The sequence below is a fragment of the Eleutherodactylus coqui genome, chromosome 3 (genome assembly GCF_035609145.1).
Source record: "Eleutherodactylus coqui strain aEleCoq1 chromosome 3, aEleCoq1.hap1, whole genome shotgun sequence".
Taxonomy (NCBI): domain Eukaryota; kingdom Metazoa; phylum Chordata; class Amphibia; order Anura; family Eleutherodactylidae; genus Eleutherodactylus; species Eleutherodactylus coqui.
The window spans coordinates 138,931,645-138,948,753 of record NC_089839.1 but is presented as its reverse complement, the minus strand read 5'-3'; the positions used below and the strand labels follow the sequence as shown (position 1 = coordinate 138,948,753).

General features: G+C 44.4%; 1 protein-coding gene across 1 annotated transcript in view; it reads right to left on the bottom strand.

Annotated features, from left to right (window-relative positions):
• Nucleotides 1-17,109, bottom strand: part of EEFSEC (eukaryotic elongation factor, selenocysteine-tRNA specific) — a 194,528-nt gene that overhangs the window by 71,754 nt on the left and 105,665 nt on the right. The window contains exon 5 of the mRNA XM_066596150.1: nt 1,467-2,093. Within this exon, the coding sequence (XP_066452247.1) occupies nt 1,467-2,093 (627 nt within the window). The remainder of the gene's footprint in view (nt 1-1,466; nt 2,094-17,109) is intronic.

Below are 17,109 nucleotides of genomic sequence, written 5' to 3'. Positions count from 1 at the left end.
CTTTCCTCCATACATTACTTCATCATTATATCTTCCAAGCCTCAGTAATTTGGCTCCGGGTCATCAGGACTGAGTGCCAAACTCTGCTTGTAAAATGCTTGTTAATATAGAAAAGTGGCCTTCAAGCTCGTTAGAAACTCTGCAGTTTGTTTGCTCATTGACTGCCAGTAAATAAAATATCGCTTCTCCCGCGGGCGCTGAGGCAACACCGCTTTCCTTGAAGTTGGCATGAACTTTCCTGCAGCACAGAATATATTCTGTACACAGAGCAGGCAGCAATGTAAGTCCGGCACGTCAAACTAAAAGATCTAATAGGAAAAACCTATAATACTGTGCAAATCCAAAATACCGGTACCAGTCGGCCGCTGCCACTATTTAAAGGGACACTAAACCTGGATGAAGAGACAGAAAGAAAGTGCTTATTTATGTGCCAAAAGTCTTTAAGGCTCCCTACCAGCTGGGGAACTCAAAAGCCCCGGAAGAAAGCAGCCAGAGAAACAGCCCTCCATTTCCTCCTGGTCAACCCCATTTTCATATGCGAATTGTCTAAGGGGCGGAGCGCAGCCTGACTGCACTCCACTGTGGGTATACAACAGTACGGCAGCACAAGTGTTGGCAGTGTCTGAAACATCAAGATATTTAAAAGCAACCTTCCAGTCTCAGAACAAAATTCGGTCCAGGGACTAGAGGGGGGTGTTATACTACCTGCCCTTGGTCCTCTGCGCTGCTGTCCCACAGTCAATGGGTCTGGGTACAGTTTTCGCTCATCCAAGACGGCTGCTGCTATCTTCTGACTACCTAAACTACACTGCGCATTGGTAGAGTGTTAAGTCTAGGGAATGCTTTGCACCTACTCTCTGATTGGCTAGTGCTGCTCAGTTGATCAGCGATGGCCAGTCAGAGAGCAGCACAAAGTGCCTTGGACTCCAGTTTGCATTGGGTAGTTAAAAGATTTCTGCAGCCATCTTGGAAGACAGAAATGTGGCCCAAAACATTTGGATCTGAGGGTCAATGATTCAGTGGACCGATGGGAGGTAATATAACACACCCCTCCAGTTCTTGTCCTGGGACTAGAGGGTCGCTTTAAAGGGGTTGTCTGGTTGTAAACTATCTATGGTCTATCATCAGGATAGGCCATCAATAGTAGATTGATGGTCCATCACCCAGGACCTCTGCTGATCGGCTGTTCACCAGGCTGCTGCACTCATGCACTGAGCTGGTTTCTGCAGGAAGCTCCGTTCTTGCTGCACTTGGTTGTCTTGGGATTGCAGGCATTAAAGTGAATTGGAACTTGGCCTGCAGAAATCAGCTCAGTGGACACATGCAGCAGCCTGGCGAACAGCTAGTCAGTGGGGGTCCCGAGAAAAGGACTATTGATGATCTGTCCTGAGGATAGGCTAGAAATAGTTTACAGCTGGAGAACCCCTTTAATGATCATACACATTATTTCATAGTGTTCGTCTTACCCTCTCAACTTGTCCTTCTTTGTGCTTCATCTTGAAGACCTTAAGCTTTGGCAGATAAGTCTCAGAGTAGTTTTTGTCTTCTGCTCCTTCGAGCAGGACTCCATGAAATGCTAATCTACAGGTGTTCGAATGGATATCAGTGTCCAACTTAGATCCAATAACAAGGCACAATTTGGGACATGCGACCGGCTTCTCAAACTCCAGTAAGGCCCACTGCTGCTTGGGTATGTTCCCCTGCGGACCATCAGCCTTGTCTGCTTCTGAGTCCTTAGTGGTATAGCTGTCCTGATATAAATAGTCCTTCTCAAAATCAAAATGGTCTGCAGGCTCTTCCTGCTTGAGGTGAGGAGGAGGAACGCTGAAGAACATGACCTTCCCCATTACGGTTTCATGGCCCAGCGTTATGTGGAACTTGGCTTTGGTGTGAAGCGGTCCTTTAAAGTACGGGATCTTTGTGACGGATATTATGGCAGCATGGATTGTGTGCAGAGAGTCTGGCGTGCAGACAAGTCCTCTTTCTAATAACTTTGGATCAAACTGAGTTACACAAATTCCCAGGCGATCGCCCTGTATAGCGCTGTTGACAGGTTGGTGAAACATCTGCATGCTTTTCACTTTCTTAGATACCTAAAAAAAAGTAGAGAAAGAGTCAAAATCGATGACACAGTGCTGTGACTAATGGCCCTTTTACACGGGCCGAGAATTTCATGACGTCATCACCAGCTTGTTCGAGCTCGGGCAGAATGTTTAGTGTGCACGATTCTCATTGAGAATCATACAGTCTTTAGCACTTACCATTCAGTGTAACTATCTGATGCTGTTGTATACATTCCTACAAATAAGCAGTGCCAAGCCGGCGCCGGTTTTTATGCTGAATGAAACTGAACGGCAAGCAGGAACCGTACGCTTCTCACTCGCCGTTCAGTCATTTGCCTGCGTTTAAACTGAACGATTATTGAGTTTTGTTTGTTTGAAAGATTTTCGAATGATTACACTGTGCAACACAATTTTTGTAACTGATAAGCAGATAGGCTCATACTAACTTAAGTGCGCTGAATTCAAATATGAAGGCCGTTTCTTTCTGCCATGTAAGGTTTTCCAATTATGGGGAATAATGTAGTCCAATTGCTGTTCTATTGTATTTTTGGAAAATATGCCTATACAATTAATCCAGTAGGCTTGTCATTAACCTTGCCTAATAAAGAGAACAAAAGTGATTGCGCAAACTATTTCACAATCACTGTTACACACTGCGTGCTGACTGAACACTATAAGGGTAGGTTTATGTAACATATAGGGTATGTTTCCACATGGCGTAAACACTGCGGATCATCCACCAGTAAGTTGTAATTAATGAACTGTTTTTTTGCAGGTCATTGGTTAGACTAAAGAATCAAAATCATAAAACAAAAATACATGTATGGTATCGCTGCGTCTGTAAAAGTCTGATCTATGTAAGTAACGCATTATTTACCCCGCATGGTGACCATCGTTCAAATAAGAAAAAAAATTAAGAAGCTCAGAAATGCACTTTTTTGGTCATTCTGTCTCCAAGAAAAAAATGCAATAAAAAGTGATCAAAAAGTCGTATGCATTCCAAAATGGTACTAACGCAAACTACAGGACATCCTGCAAGAAATGAGCCCTCGCACATTTTCTGTGGACAGAAAAATAAGAAAGTTATTGTGCGTAGAAGATGATGGCAGAAAATAATTTTTTTTTAAAATGAAAGGACGTTTTAATTTTACAGAAACAAAATCAATCATTTTCTGCTACAAAAATGTTTAAAAAATTTGTTGCACAGTGTTATCATTCCGTCTAAACGGGGCATTAGGCTCCATTCACACGTGTGTCAGAGGCTTCAGTGTACATCTGTCCCAAAATCAGTCAGAAAAAAAAGAAGGGCACCTTTAGGTTTGCGGGACTCCGGGTGGGAAGATGAGCAAATAACCCCGCATACATGACTAATTAGCCAACTATCTGGTGTTGTCGGCCTAGCAGTGTAACAAGATGGATGGGAAGAGCAAGAGATTAGAAAGTTCATTGATAGATTAGAAATGTACTTTATTGAAGGGGGCTGCATACCCTGAAACACGTTACCTGCTGGTTTTAAATAGACAACTGGATTACTCATTAGGTACAAGAGGACCTTCCTCTCTGTGGTCATTTCTCCATTGATTGCGTCTACTCCTGGCAGTGAGATCCACGCTGAGGCTTCTCATCAAGATCCCTGCCTGAAGCCTCTCATCCCAGCGCAACCAACACGGAGATGGTGCCCGGAAACGATGGTCCCCTCGTACCAAAGAGTAATCCGTATTTTAATAAAAGGGGCTTTAAATCCCAAAACACATTATCTGCATTTCTAATCTATTGATTTCATTGGTTCTATTCCATCAAAATGCACCAACAGGTCGCACCAGAGTCTAGATCTCTCTCGCTTTCCCATCCAAAATCCAAAACAAAAAGGGCACAAAATGCAGTAGAAAGGGCATGACAGAAGGCAGACTAACTGCATTATGAGGGGCTGCTGATAAGTCTTTGGCTTTACCCATAAAGAAACAAGATAGAAGATGAAACTTTACATTTATTCCACATACTCTCCACTGATGTCAACACCTTCTTACATCGGTATTCCAAGTTCTGTAAGCCGTGCAAAAAGAACGATTTCGGTTGTGCCTCAAACCAGTCATCCGTAGCAGGCATGGCATCAGAAATGGTGTGAAATTTGGTACCCTTGAGGTGTTTCTTCAGGTTTGGAAACAGATGATAGTTGGAGGGAGCTAGATCTGGTGAATAAGGTGGGTGGTCAACCATCTGGAAGCCTAGCTCTACCAGTTTTGCCTTGGTCGCTTGTGCAGTGTGAGCGGAGGCGTTGTCTTGCAGGAACAAGATTCCTTTCGACAGCAGCTTGCCCCGCCTTTTGGCCTTCAGAGCTGCCTTCAATTGGTCCAAAAGTTCAATGTAATACCTTGCATTGATGGTGGAGCCATTTTGAAGGTAGTCCACTAGCAGACGTCATCACCTTAGTGGCTGATTTTCGCGCCCTGTACTTCTTTGTGTGAGGATAACCACTGTGCCTCCACTCTTTTGACTGCTCCTTGGATTTAGGGTCATACAAATCAATCCAGATCTCATCCATGATGACCAGTTGATCCAGGAAGTTCTGATCAGTCCGGAAACGCTGATAGGTGGCAGCAGGAAGTTTTCACTCGCATGCTTTTCTGATCTGTTCTCAAACATTTGGGGACCCACTTTGCAGATGGCTTCTTCATGTTCAAATGTTCATGGATAACGACACAAACACGTTCACCAGAAATCCCCATGATGTCTGCTATTTTTTTAGCTGAGATTCGCCGATTCTCCAGTATGAGGTTGTGCACAGCATCGACAATCTCCGGAACAACCTCTCTCGGTCGTCCAGGACGTTCCTCATCATTGGTGCTGAAGTGGCCCGTTTTAAATTTGGCAACCCAGTTCTTAACTGTAGAATATGAAGGCCATTGATCCCCCAATGTCTGCGACATATCACCATGAATATCCATCCTTCGTGGACTTTCCTTGCAGAAACAAGAATTTTATCACTCCTCTGCTCTCATTTGCTGTGAATATCGCCTTAGACTCCGCCATTTTGTTTTCCCGCGTGGCTAAATCACTGTTGCCATAAGCTACAGACATAAAATTTTGAAAACATATATTAGACACATAAGGCTTTCATGTGATGTATCATTCATTACCATAGAAACAAAAAAAGAACACAAAGCCAAATACTTATCAGCACCCCCTCGTATAAGCAATGGGGTCTGCTGGCACCGTTCTGTTCAGTAATAGGACGAGTTCGTTCGTGCAGGGATTTCTTTTTGCTCCCATGACGGAAAAGAATCCATTAACGCAAGTGTGAACAGAGCCTTAAGATGGCTACAGATACTAGAAGAAAGTCTATTAGTTTTATCTAGCTGCTGTGATGTCATCATACACTGCACAAGGAAAACCGCAGATTCTACTACCTAACACATGGCAGCACATGAGAGGAAAAACAGCACCATGTAGGACATTACACAGATGTACTGAGCAGGATAGATGTGATTCCATTGGCTGTAAATCACTTACTATTATTATTAGCAATGTCTGTGTGAGTCTCTCTCCTACAGCTTCTTCCTTCCCCCCTTATTTCCATAGACTTCTATAGGCTGCATGAGACAACACCTTCCTCCACTTCCTGTAAGCCATCCTGTTATCTCTGTTACTAGAGACTGACTTTTACTTGACAACAGGCAGTGTAGAGCAAATTAGGATTGGAGATCCCTAGTAGCCAGAAGTTGGAAGGGATTTTTCAGCACAAAAACATCACATTAGCTAAATTTTCACTTTCGCTAGTAATCACATTGACTGTCACATAAGCACAAGTTGTCTCAAAGTGCAGTGACTATTAAAATTCTGATGGCTTGCAGCCACCACTAGAGGGAGCTCAACGACGACAAGATTTATATTGCTCCCATTGAACATAATAACTAATCTATCTACAGTAAGCTCCACCACTCGGTGAAGGCAAGTAGTTAAAAGGTTGTTAACGTAACACTATCGCTGCATGAAGGGAAGCAGAGGATTTGGAGCTCTTTATCATCATCAACTCCTATAAAGTTATGCTATGTAATTAATCAGCACGGAGTATATACGTGAACTAGAATCAATAGCACAAGTCTAGCGAGGACACAGTGACATAAACATTGCCTGTTCCAAGTCCAGCACTAGCAGAACTATTTGTAGGGTCACAAAGATGAATTAGAGGGATGGGGCCGGTCAGCCTGGCAAAGTCATCCTACTGAAACATGTAACAGTCACTGTGTCTCGAAGCCTCCGGTCCCTATGAAGATGCTATGAATCATTTAGTACGCTGCTTATCAGCTGCAGGGGGTATCACATGGAAAAAAAACACTTCTGTCTGATTATGTTGAGGTTATAATTATCAGTGATCCCTCATCCGTCTGACATGGAGCGCAGTATAACATTGGTAGACACAATGGCCAAAGTCCTGAAAGTCTCTAAACTGATGCAAAGACTTCTTGCCCTTAAACGCTCCATCCATCCAGACGAAACAAAGATCCACTCTGAAGCTTTCTGCAAATTGAATTTGTGGCTGGTAAATATATGAAGTTATTCCCAGGGGAGACGTCCAGAGAAGCCGCAATCAATACAAGACTGCGTTAAGTGTTCTCCTCCGCAGGAGCAGCTCTCGTCTTAGACATTATACAAGCAATTCATTTACAGACCCTGAAGCTCCGCTGTACTGCATATAGCTGGTAGGGAGATGAAATACAACATCTGTGTGTACACCACAAGACATCAGGGCTATTGTAGATGACCTGCCTAGAAGCATCCATTGTCAACAAGAAGCATTAGGTCTCCCTGCAAAAGCATGGCGGATCTAGGTGTTCTGGAGTGGAGTAACGGAAAGCAGTACTGCTATAACACAGTCCCAACAGCAGAGTAACATAGTGCCACACAGTGCTAAGTGGTACCTAAGTAATAAGATTACATAGTACCTAGATAGAACCACATCTGAAGTCATGACAGCTGTTTGTACCATGATGGGGGTAATATAGTGAGGGCCCCTGCCTATTTTGCTCCGGTTATAATCCGGCCCGGAATGGTTCATACTGCAGCACCAACAGTGACAACTGCATTTAGCATTAGTGCTAAAGGTCATTAAAGGGCTGTCCAGTTGTAAAGTATTGATTGCCTATCATCCTGATAAGTCATCAATTGTAGATCGACGGGGGACTGTTTCCTGGGACCCCAACAACCAGCTATCCTCTCGGCCACTGTGCTTGTGCAGTAAGCAGATTTCTGCAGGAAAGAAACAGCCCTGTTCTCACTGCAGTGGCCAGGCTTGGTATTACAGGCCAAGTTTCCATTGCAATGAATAGTACCTACGTCTGCAATACCAAACTGAGCCACTGCAGTGAGAACGGAGACCCCTAATCTATTATTAATCATCTATCAAGATGATGGGCCATAAATGGTTTACAACTGCACAACTCATTTAACCCCTTAGTGATGGCCAATACGCCTTTTTACTCACCTCAGTATGGACTTTAAACCCGCACATACATATTTTTAAGGTGGTGATTAGGCTGAGTACTTCTGCTCCAACAGCCAGGAGTGGAGAACCCTCAGATCCTGGCAGCTTAACACCTTACATGCCACAATCAATAGCAGTTGCAGTATGTGAGCAGATGACAGGGAGAGGGGCATCTTCTGTCATCCATTGGTACCTTCAAGTGTGATGGCAAGCTACTAATAAGATTCCCATGGCAGCTGGAAGCCTGCTAAAGGCCTCCATGTCTGCCATATAAGATGGTCTATTAAGCGCCACCTCCGGCAGAGTCTAATAGTCTGCAGTCTTAAGCTAAGTAGAATGCACTACCTGAGTAATGCAGTGTACTATTCTAATGATTGAATGGTCGCATCTTCAAATCCTCATCAGGGACTAAAAACTAGCGTAAAAAATGTTCAACAAACTTTAAAATGAAAGAAAAAAATCCAGTTTAACCCCTTAATGACTGCCGATACGCCTTTTCCTATATCAGCGGTCTATGTATGAAGAGAAATCGCGCGGCGATCTCACTCCATACAATTCGGGCACCGGCTCATAGCGCTCAGGCAATCAGAGGCAGCACTTTCAGGGGAAGGGGATTTTTATATCCCCGGCCAGAAGAAATGCTTCAGAAGAGTGTCGGGGAGCCAGGAAGAAACCGCGCTGGAGCCTCGACAGCGTTGCTAGGTGATGTATATATATATTTTTTTATAGCAGCCAGGGCTTATTTTCAGGGAAGAGCTTATATTTCAAGCCCTTCAGCGAAAATTCATGCGGGGGTTGCCTGCATCCCATTGCTTTCAATGGGGTGGCAGAAGTGCCGGCCCCATTGAAAGCAATGGGAGAACATTGCGTTCCTCTACCACAGTTGTGGCAGGGGATGAAGGAATCCCCTGCCACAGCTGCTGCCGGCCCCATTGACAACAAAGTGAAGCCCCTGGATGTGACAGCATCCAGGGGTTTCATATCCAAGGAATCCCCTGCTGCAGCTGTCACAGCCGCAGCAGGGGATAGCGATCTGCTCCCATTGCTTTCAATGCGGCAGCAGTAGCGCTGGCCCATTAAAGGCAATGGGCACAGAGCTTTGGTCGCGTGGATTTTGGACATCCGTGGAGCGCATTTTTTTGCGCACACAGGCAGCAAAAATATTAAAATTAAAAAATTACTCATCTAACTGAGCCCTAATGGTGCCATTTGTTGATCCATGCAATGTTCTGATCACTTTCTGTTCCGTTTTCTGTAAGGCAAGATAGGCAAAATTAACTATTGTTTTTTGTATTTTTCCCATGACATACACTATGCGAGTAGAATAATGTACTGACTTTTTTCTCCGGATCATTACAAACACAGCAATACCACGTGTGGTTCTTTATTTATTTTTTTACATAGTAAAGGGGAAAGTGTGGGATTTTGACGTTTTTATTTTTTATCTTTTTTTTAATACTTTAACTCTTTATTTTTGTCAACATTTTTTTATTGTTCTAATACACTACTATACGTCATCTGACAGTCGAGCAGCTGCTCTCCCTGGTTCGGGTAACCCGCACCGGGATTCTAATGCAGCGCCGTCAAAAGGGCTGTCATGAAGGGGTAAAGTATCCTAGTATTAACTACTTCATGACCACCTAATGTAAATTTAGATCGGCAGTTGTGAAGTGTGTATGGAGCAGGTACAGGTGTCGAGTTCACTCCACACCCACGGTCATCAGCCCTTTGTGAGAGCTAACAGAGTTAGCTCTCATCCTGGAAGTTAACTCATTAGATGCCGCTCATCTAATCAGTGAGCAGGAGGGGGGAGACCCCTTCCTACATCCCATCGTCAGCCCCGGAAGAGTGATCAGGGAAGGTCAATAAAAAAAATGTTAGCAATTTTTTAAAAAACCCACATTTTTAGTACGTTATAAAAATACATGATAAAAATATCACAATATTAATCATGCAGTGAAAGCAGTAAAAAAAAACATAAGAAAAAAAGGACAGCACTGCATTTTTATTTGTATATCAGCTCCCAAAAAATGTGAATTACAAGTGGTCAAAAACTCTAAGGCTGGATTCACACGAACGTATATCGGCTCGGTTTTCACGCCGAGCCGCTATACGTCGTCCTCATCTGCAGGGGGGGGGGGGGGGGGGGATGGAAGAGCCAGGAGCAGGAACTGAGCTCCCGTCCCCTCTCTGCCTCCTCTCCACCCCCTCCCGCCTCCTTTCATTGCAAATAGTGCAGATAATCCTCTCTCTCTGTTCTCCAGTGTTAGCCATCCCACCTAGCTTTGTCTCGTTGGCAAATTGAATCAGTTTCCCCTCAATTTCCTCCTCCAGATCAGTTTTAAAAATGTTGACCAACACTGGGCCCAGGACAGAGCCTTGTGGTACAACACTTGAGACGTTCTTCCAGTTGGACATGCAGCCATTTATGACCACTCTTGAGTATGATCACTCAGCCAGTTGTGAATCCACCTAAATGGTAGACTTCTTGATCCCAGATTTGATCTTTTCTCAACAAGGATGGTATTAGGTACTTTGTCAAATGCTTTACTAAAGTCAAGATATACTATATTTATTGCATTTTCCTGATCAACAGAGCCAGTGATAGGAGGAAATTAGATTAGTCTGGCATGATTTTGTTTGTTACAATTCCATGGTGGCTGTGATTAATTACTTCATTCTCATCCAAGTACTTTCATATATGCTGTTTAATAATTTTTTCAAAGATCTTTCCTGGTATAGACGTCAGACTAACAGGCCTGTAGTTTCCTGGATCTACCTTCTACCCTTTTTGAAGATAGGGACAACATTTGCCCTTCTCTAATCTTCTGGGACTTCTCCAGGAATTGTCACAGATTATGGCGACTGGTTCAGCAATTACCTCTACAGCTTCCTTCAGTATCCTAGGATGTAATTCTTCTGTGCCTGGAGACTTGGATGCATGTAAGTTATCTAAGTGTCCTCTCACCATATCTCTGCTTATAGATAGCCTGCGTTCTTGTATTTCCCCAATAGAAAAGGGAAGATCAGATGATGTTACATCTACTTTCTGAGAGAAAACAGATACAAAATAGGAATTTAAAAGTTTGGCCTTCTCAACATCATTTTTAAACAATTCATCCTGTAAACATCCTATAGCATCTTTGACTTTTCTTTTGCTTTAGACATACCCCAAACATCCTTTATTATTGCTTTTCGCCTTTGTTGCAAGCCTCAATTTATTATTTGTGTTAGCTTTTCTGACACTTGCCCTACAGTTTCTGCAGAGTGCATTATATTCTTCTTTAGATATTCCCCCACTTTCCATTTGATAAACATATTTTCTTCCTTTTTAGCATGTGTGTAAGTTCTGTGTTCATCCAACCTGGTCTCTTTAGATGCTTCCCATCCATTCTTCCTTCTTTGTTAACGATTGTGCTTAAAGAATCTCATTTCGCAATATTACTGAACCTTCTTAGACATTTCGGCCCATAAGAATATCCAGCCATTGGATCCTTCACTTCCTCTTTCTGAGTCCATTACAATTTGCCTTTCTGAAATCCAACCTTGAGGTCTGAGTCTTCTAAGGTCTTCCTCCTGTTTTTATTCAACATTCAAGGTTAGCATGATCACTGCCTCCTATGGACACAGCCGCCCATACTTCCTCAACCATTTCCTGCCTGTTGGTAAGAATTAGGTCCAAGATAGCAGATCCCCTTGTTTTCTCTTTGACCTGGAAGATAAAGTTGTCAGCAAGAGCGGATAAGAATTTGTTGGATCCATTACATTTACCTGAGAGAGATTCCCAACAAATGTCTGGATAGGTAAAATCTCCCATAATCACTATGTCATGCTTTTTTGAGATCTTGGCCATCTGATGTAGAATTCATCCATATCTGCTTGTCCAGGCGGCCTATAGTAAATGTCTACAATGGTGTCCTTTCTGTTGTTCTCTCCTGGTATTCTTACCCAAACAGTTTCTACAGAACTAGCATGCTCTGGCTATCCCAGCATGCCCAGAGTTACATCTGTATCAGCCGTTACGCCATGCAGACTGGGTATTAACCCTCTCAAATCCACTGTCTGACGTCTAAAGACATTATTATTTAAGGCTGTACAGCTCCGATGTTGGAAGACATCCATTGGGGGTTCTCTTACTGTATATTGCCAGCCTCTCTGCTGTTGGAGCCTATCCAATGTGTCACCTCATGCAGTACTGGCTTTAGCCAGCAGATAGCGCCGTTGTATAACGGCAGAAAAAGAGTAAGCCCCCTAGGAAAACCAGGATAGAAATTGGATTGGAAAGGGTTAATAGCTGAGCTGGTGCCAGGCCCCTTCCATCTAGTCCTGATATTACACATTTCTGTTATGTTCATTGCTGCAGCGGAGCTTACAATCTACTGGGCATAGTGTGATTTACAGGCGTGGTGGGAATGTGTGTTCAGCAGAATTGGGAGCAGAGAGGTCGCTTCAGGCTGTAGAAGCACATTCGACTTAAACAGGTTTGGCGTTTCAGAATTCTTTTCATAAATTGTAGTTTAAAACACAAATAAACAGTCGGACTTCCTTCTCCTGCGCGCTTCGCACCTTGCCGTGTAAAACTGGCATTTATTAGGACAGATTGTATGACTGATCGCCGCTGGTTTTCGATCCAAACCACAATTAATAATGTTAATTGCATATGCCTGTAAGCTTCTTCGGTGTTAATGTAGCAGACTAATAGGACGGCCGCCCGCAACCAAATCTCGAATTCACAGGAGTTATTTGACGAGGGGAAACAACATTAATTCAGCGGATCTCCTTCCAAGGTCGCGCAAAAATGAAAGACTCAGCAAAAAGAAAGAAAGGAAACCGAATACAAGTGAGGACATTCCTTAGGAAATTCCACAAATGCAGAATAGTGGGACAGAAAAAACGGGACGTAATATCAACCGGATACGCACTTCTCCTAGAAGCTGATTAACCCTTTACATGTTAGATGACTCTGCCATCAGTTTTGCATGTAAGGAGCCCTTAAGGCCTAGTGTCCACGAGTGTGTCGATAAAGCGTTGCGGGTCACCCGGCAGTGTTTTACCGATTTTGTAAACAACGCTCTGCAGACGGAGACCAGGTATGGCTGTGTATGGCACTGCACATGGCCACGAATCTCACGCACACCGTCATGCGCAGTGTGACTATTTTTTTTAATACCCCGCCCTGTTTCAGAGCAGGTATGCTCCTCCAACATGATATGAGCTCCGCTCAGTTGTGTATCTGGAAACAATCTAGGTGACTGTTTCTAGTGACAAACAGCAAATTTGTGAATACAGCTCTGAAGGAACACAGAGGTGATTCATACAATGTATTTGCATATTTGTCACACGGATAGTATAGATTTAAAAAAATGCTCTGCTGGTGTGGTGGTCTGGGGTCCAATGCTCTGCCGCACACAGGAATGCCTCCTGTGACATCATTGTTCTCTCTAACCCCCACTGCTGACCATGGCCAATTCAGAGTCCTGAATTTAAAGGGATAGTCTGGGGTCTTTTCCACTGATGACTTATGCTCCAGATAAAGCATTAGTTATTGCTGGACAGGAGTCCGGCGTCTAGAACCCCGGTTCATCAGGTAATTATTCGGTTTGCTGTCCAGTGTAGCAAACCAGGACATGGTCATCAGCAGACAGGGGGAAGAAGTGGGACTGCTGGCGTCCCATCCATTGAAATCAGTGGGAGTCCCGTGCTACTATTCCACTTTGTGGTACTGGTTCCTGGGCAGAAAGTGTAGGAGCACCGTGGTGCATGCATCTATTTCAGTAATACTGATGCCTGCGCGCTCATTTCTTACCCTGTCTGAGGATGACGACCTCTGGCCCGCTGCATTGGACAGTGCGCTGAACGATGGATGGGGGTCCCAAGCAACGGACCCCCATCTATCAATAACCAATGGTCCATACAGAGAACTGGTCATCAGTGGAAAAGATCCCAGACCAATCCTTCAAGGTCAAGACTCTGAATTGGCCATTCCAAAACACAGTTCTTTTTCAACTATTCTTTAACCCCTTCCTGCCCTAGGATGTACATGTACACCATAGAAGTCCGCCTGCACACGACTGGGTCGGATCGCGCAGAGGAATCTGATCCTGTGCCCAGCCAGTGATCCCCGTGTACGTGTAGGGATTCTTCTTTTCTGTACTGCGGATGTGGTGGCCGATGCACCAATCCCGCAACCTTTCTGCAATGGTTATTGTGGAAGGGCCGCGGGTCCGACAGCTTACATTGACTTCAACGGAAGCCATCCGCACAGAATCTGCCTTCAAATAGAGCATGCTGCGATTTTTTACCTGCAAGCGGAAAATTGCTTGTGGGCATAAAAAACTGCTTTTCCATAGTATGCTATGGAAGGTATTTGCTGCGGAATCCGGAGGTGGACGCCTGGTCCAAGTTCCACAATGCAAATCCTGCCATGTGCAGGCGGCTAAAGGGAAGTGGTTTGTATGAAGTGCTGTACATGTATGGCATGTATATGGCACAGAAGCCAAGCTCACGCCATCTGCAACAGAGCTGGCAATAACTGACAGCTGTGGTCCTGTGGCAGCAGTGGGGATTGGAGAGAACTCTGAGTCATGGCCCATCAACTCCTTACATGTCATCATCAATGTTGATCACAGAATGTAAGTGGTTAACAGAGGGACTAAGCTCCGTTTGTTAGGTCATCGGCTTTCACCATCCCGTTGCAGAGGGCCAGTTGGTTGCCATATCAACCAGACACTTGACAATGGCCTCCCGGTTGTTCGGTTGAAAAGCGCCCAGACCACCCCTTTAACGCTATAGTGATGCTATGGCGATCTGCAGAGGGCTGTGCACACAAGGCATCCCAGAAATACTGATGGACTGAAACTCAATTGCAATGAGGAAGGGTCCAAAATTCCTCCTTTCAATTCCCAGTCATTGTTACAAGACTTGTATAAAGAGTCTAAAACTGACTTGCAGGAATGCTGCCTTCTGATAGGTGGTGCTGCAGAGGTATTGTTCCATCGCCCTTATTTACAAACATTTGTTAGAGGGGATTGCTACTAAAGGACTATCTTCTGTTACAAAATTCCAGGGTGCAGTTAGCATTCCTCCTTGCGTTGTGCATGTGACACGGTGTGCACAACAAGAGATGTATACGGTACAACTACCTGCGTGTTATTAGTTACATTGTCTTCGTCTATAATTGTGACTTTCACACACTTACACCGCAGGTCACTGCAACAATACCAGGAATCACAAAGGATTCACTTACTACTTATTGCAACTGTGATAAACTCCACATTATAATATGGATGAACCCGCCCTTCGTTATACTCTGCTTCTTGTCTTCCATGAAACTGCTGACATCTCACAGCCCTACTAGTAGGATGCGGCCTAATGAAGAACGCTCCAGCACTCAGAAAATGGCTGCCGAGACGATGGTTACAATCCAATATCCTCTGCGGATGGAGTTGATGGCACACGCTGATAGTGGATTATTTCAATGACGAAGTCCTGCGGTGACCGGTTTAATATAAAGCGCGGCAGCTTCAGGCAAGAACTCCGTCTTCTAGCTTATCTGCTGTTACCCCTAGCAACCAAACCAGGGCATTAAATGACATCAGTCAATGTGTTACTATAGCAACCAGACAAAAGCCATTATCCATCACCTGATTGGCTGTTGCAAGTCCAATCGGTTATATTTTATTAGAAATTGTATAAAGCTACAATTGTTTCTTATTTAGTGATGCAGCTGAAAATGGGAGAATGCACAATCACGAATGAGGTCTCTCCCAAGAATCTGCGGATTCTGTGCGTGGATCGCCCCCGTAACGTCTCGCTGTGATGGATCTTCTCCTTGGGGACGGGAGAGTGTTTCTAAAAATATATTCATGTTTGCCTAGTGCGACGTAAAAGGGTGCAAGCCTCCAACTATCTCAAATGGGAATCAGCCGGAGAGTCTGCGCCGGCCCAGGAAGGTAATTCTCGCAATCGCAGAAATGAAATGGAGACGTGTTAGATCAGCGGTGCATGAATATTTACTCAAGCCTGGCTTTACTGCACTCAACCTGGCTTCAATTTTGCAAATTAAAATGAGCACTGTGTGGATGGAGAGATTAAAGCACAGCGTCCTGCAGGCTGCCGCTCGCTCACCGAGGTATTAAGTGATCCGCTCTCCCGTATGCCGGGCTATTTTGGTGATGTTATTGAGGGAGGTCAAAAAGGACTTTAGAATGGAGGCTGCAGGTCAAGGGAAGGTCACAGCTTTACATCCTCAACCATAGGTGGGTATATGCAAATCAAGTTAATTGGTACACGGGGGTCACTTATATTTAGAGCAGAAACTATTAATGATTAGACATTTATGTAGGAGGTGATAAAAAAGGACCCAAAGTGCCATTCTCATCCATGGGACGTGTCTGGTACTCCAGCTCAGCCCCGCTGAAAAAAGAAAACAAGAAACTTTGTGATAAGTAGCTATGAACGCTTCCTGGCCGCCATATTATTCAGGATAGAATCAATTCTGCCATTGTGTTTTGTTTTTTATTAATCATGCAGCATTAGGCTGGGTTCACACGGGGCAGATTTGCCGTGGGAATTCCGTGCGGAATTTTGCCACGGCAAATCCGCATGCGGCCGCTAATCCCGGGATTAGCCAGCCATGTGGAAATCTCGTCCACACGGAAAGGCAAATCCGCTGCGGCTAAGCCGGCAGAAGCCGCCGCTGCGGCGCGGATTTGCCGACCGCAGCATGTCTTTATTTTTTTTTTTCCCGCTGCAGCCATGCTCTCCTCTATGGGAGCGCCGGCCACAGCAGAGGAGCGAGCGGCCGGGCCGCTTCAAAGCCGCTGCAGGTTTTGCAGCAGCGGTTCTCCCAGCGGAAATCTCGCGGTTTTTCGATGTGGCCAAACCGCGAGATTTCCGTCGAGAATCCGCCCTGTGAGAACCCAGCCTTAATGACATAGGAATTATTTTCTGCAGGTCGGTATAGTTACAATACCAACATTTTTTTCAGATTTTTCCACTTTTGCGCAATAAAACCCCTTCTTTTCTTTCTATTTTTTGTATCACTGCATTCAAAGTCCCATAATTTTTTAAATTTTTCTATAGATGGAGCTCTGTGGTGGACTATTTTTTGCATAATGAGCTGTAGTTTTTATTGGTACCATTTTTTGGTACATACGTTTTTTTTTATCACTTTCATTGCAGTTTTTTGGAAGGAAAAGTGCACAAAAATGGGGGGTGGTTGCTTTTTTATACCTGTGATTCTATAAATCACGCTCATAATACACTGCACTACTTCTGTCCTGCAATGCATTATCCTTTCTCGTAGTGATTACAGGCCATGGCAGACCCGTTTGCCATTGTCTGGCAACCCATTGGCCTTCTGTGACTACATGATGGAGGACTGATGACATTATAGAGGGAGTGGCTTATCTCTGTGAAACCTTTACATGCCATGGTGTTAGGGGTTAGGAGTGGGGATCAGTGTTCTCAACGATCGCCAGTGTTGCAGCGGGAGGTGAGGTGTAAGTCACAGCTTCAGAGCCCACACCATCCATAGAACGTAAATGTATGTCCATTTGCAGG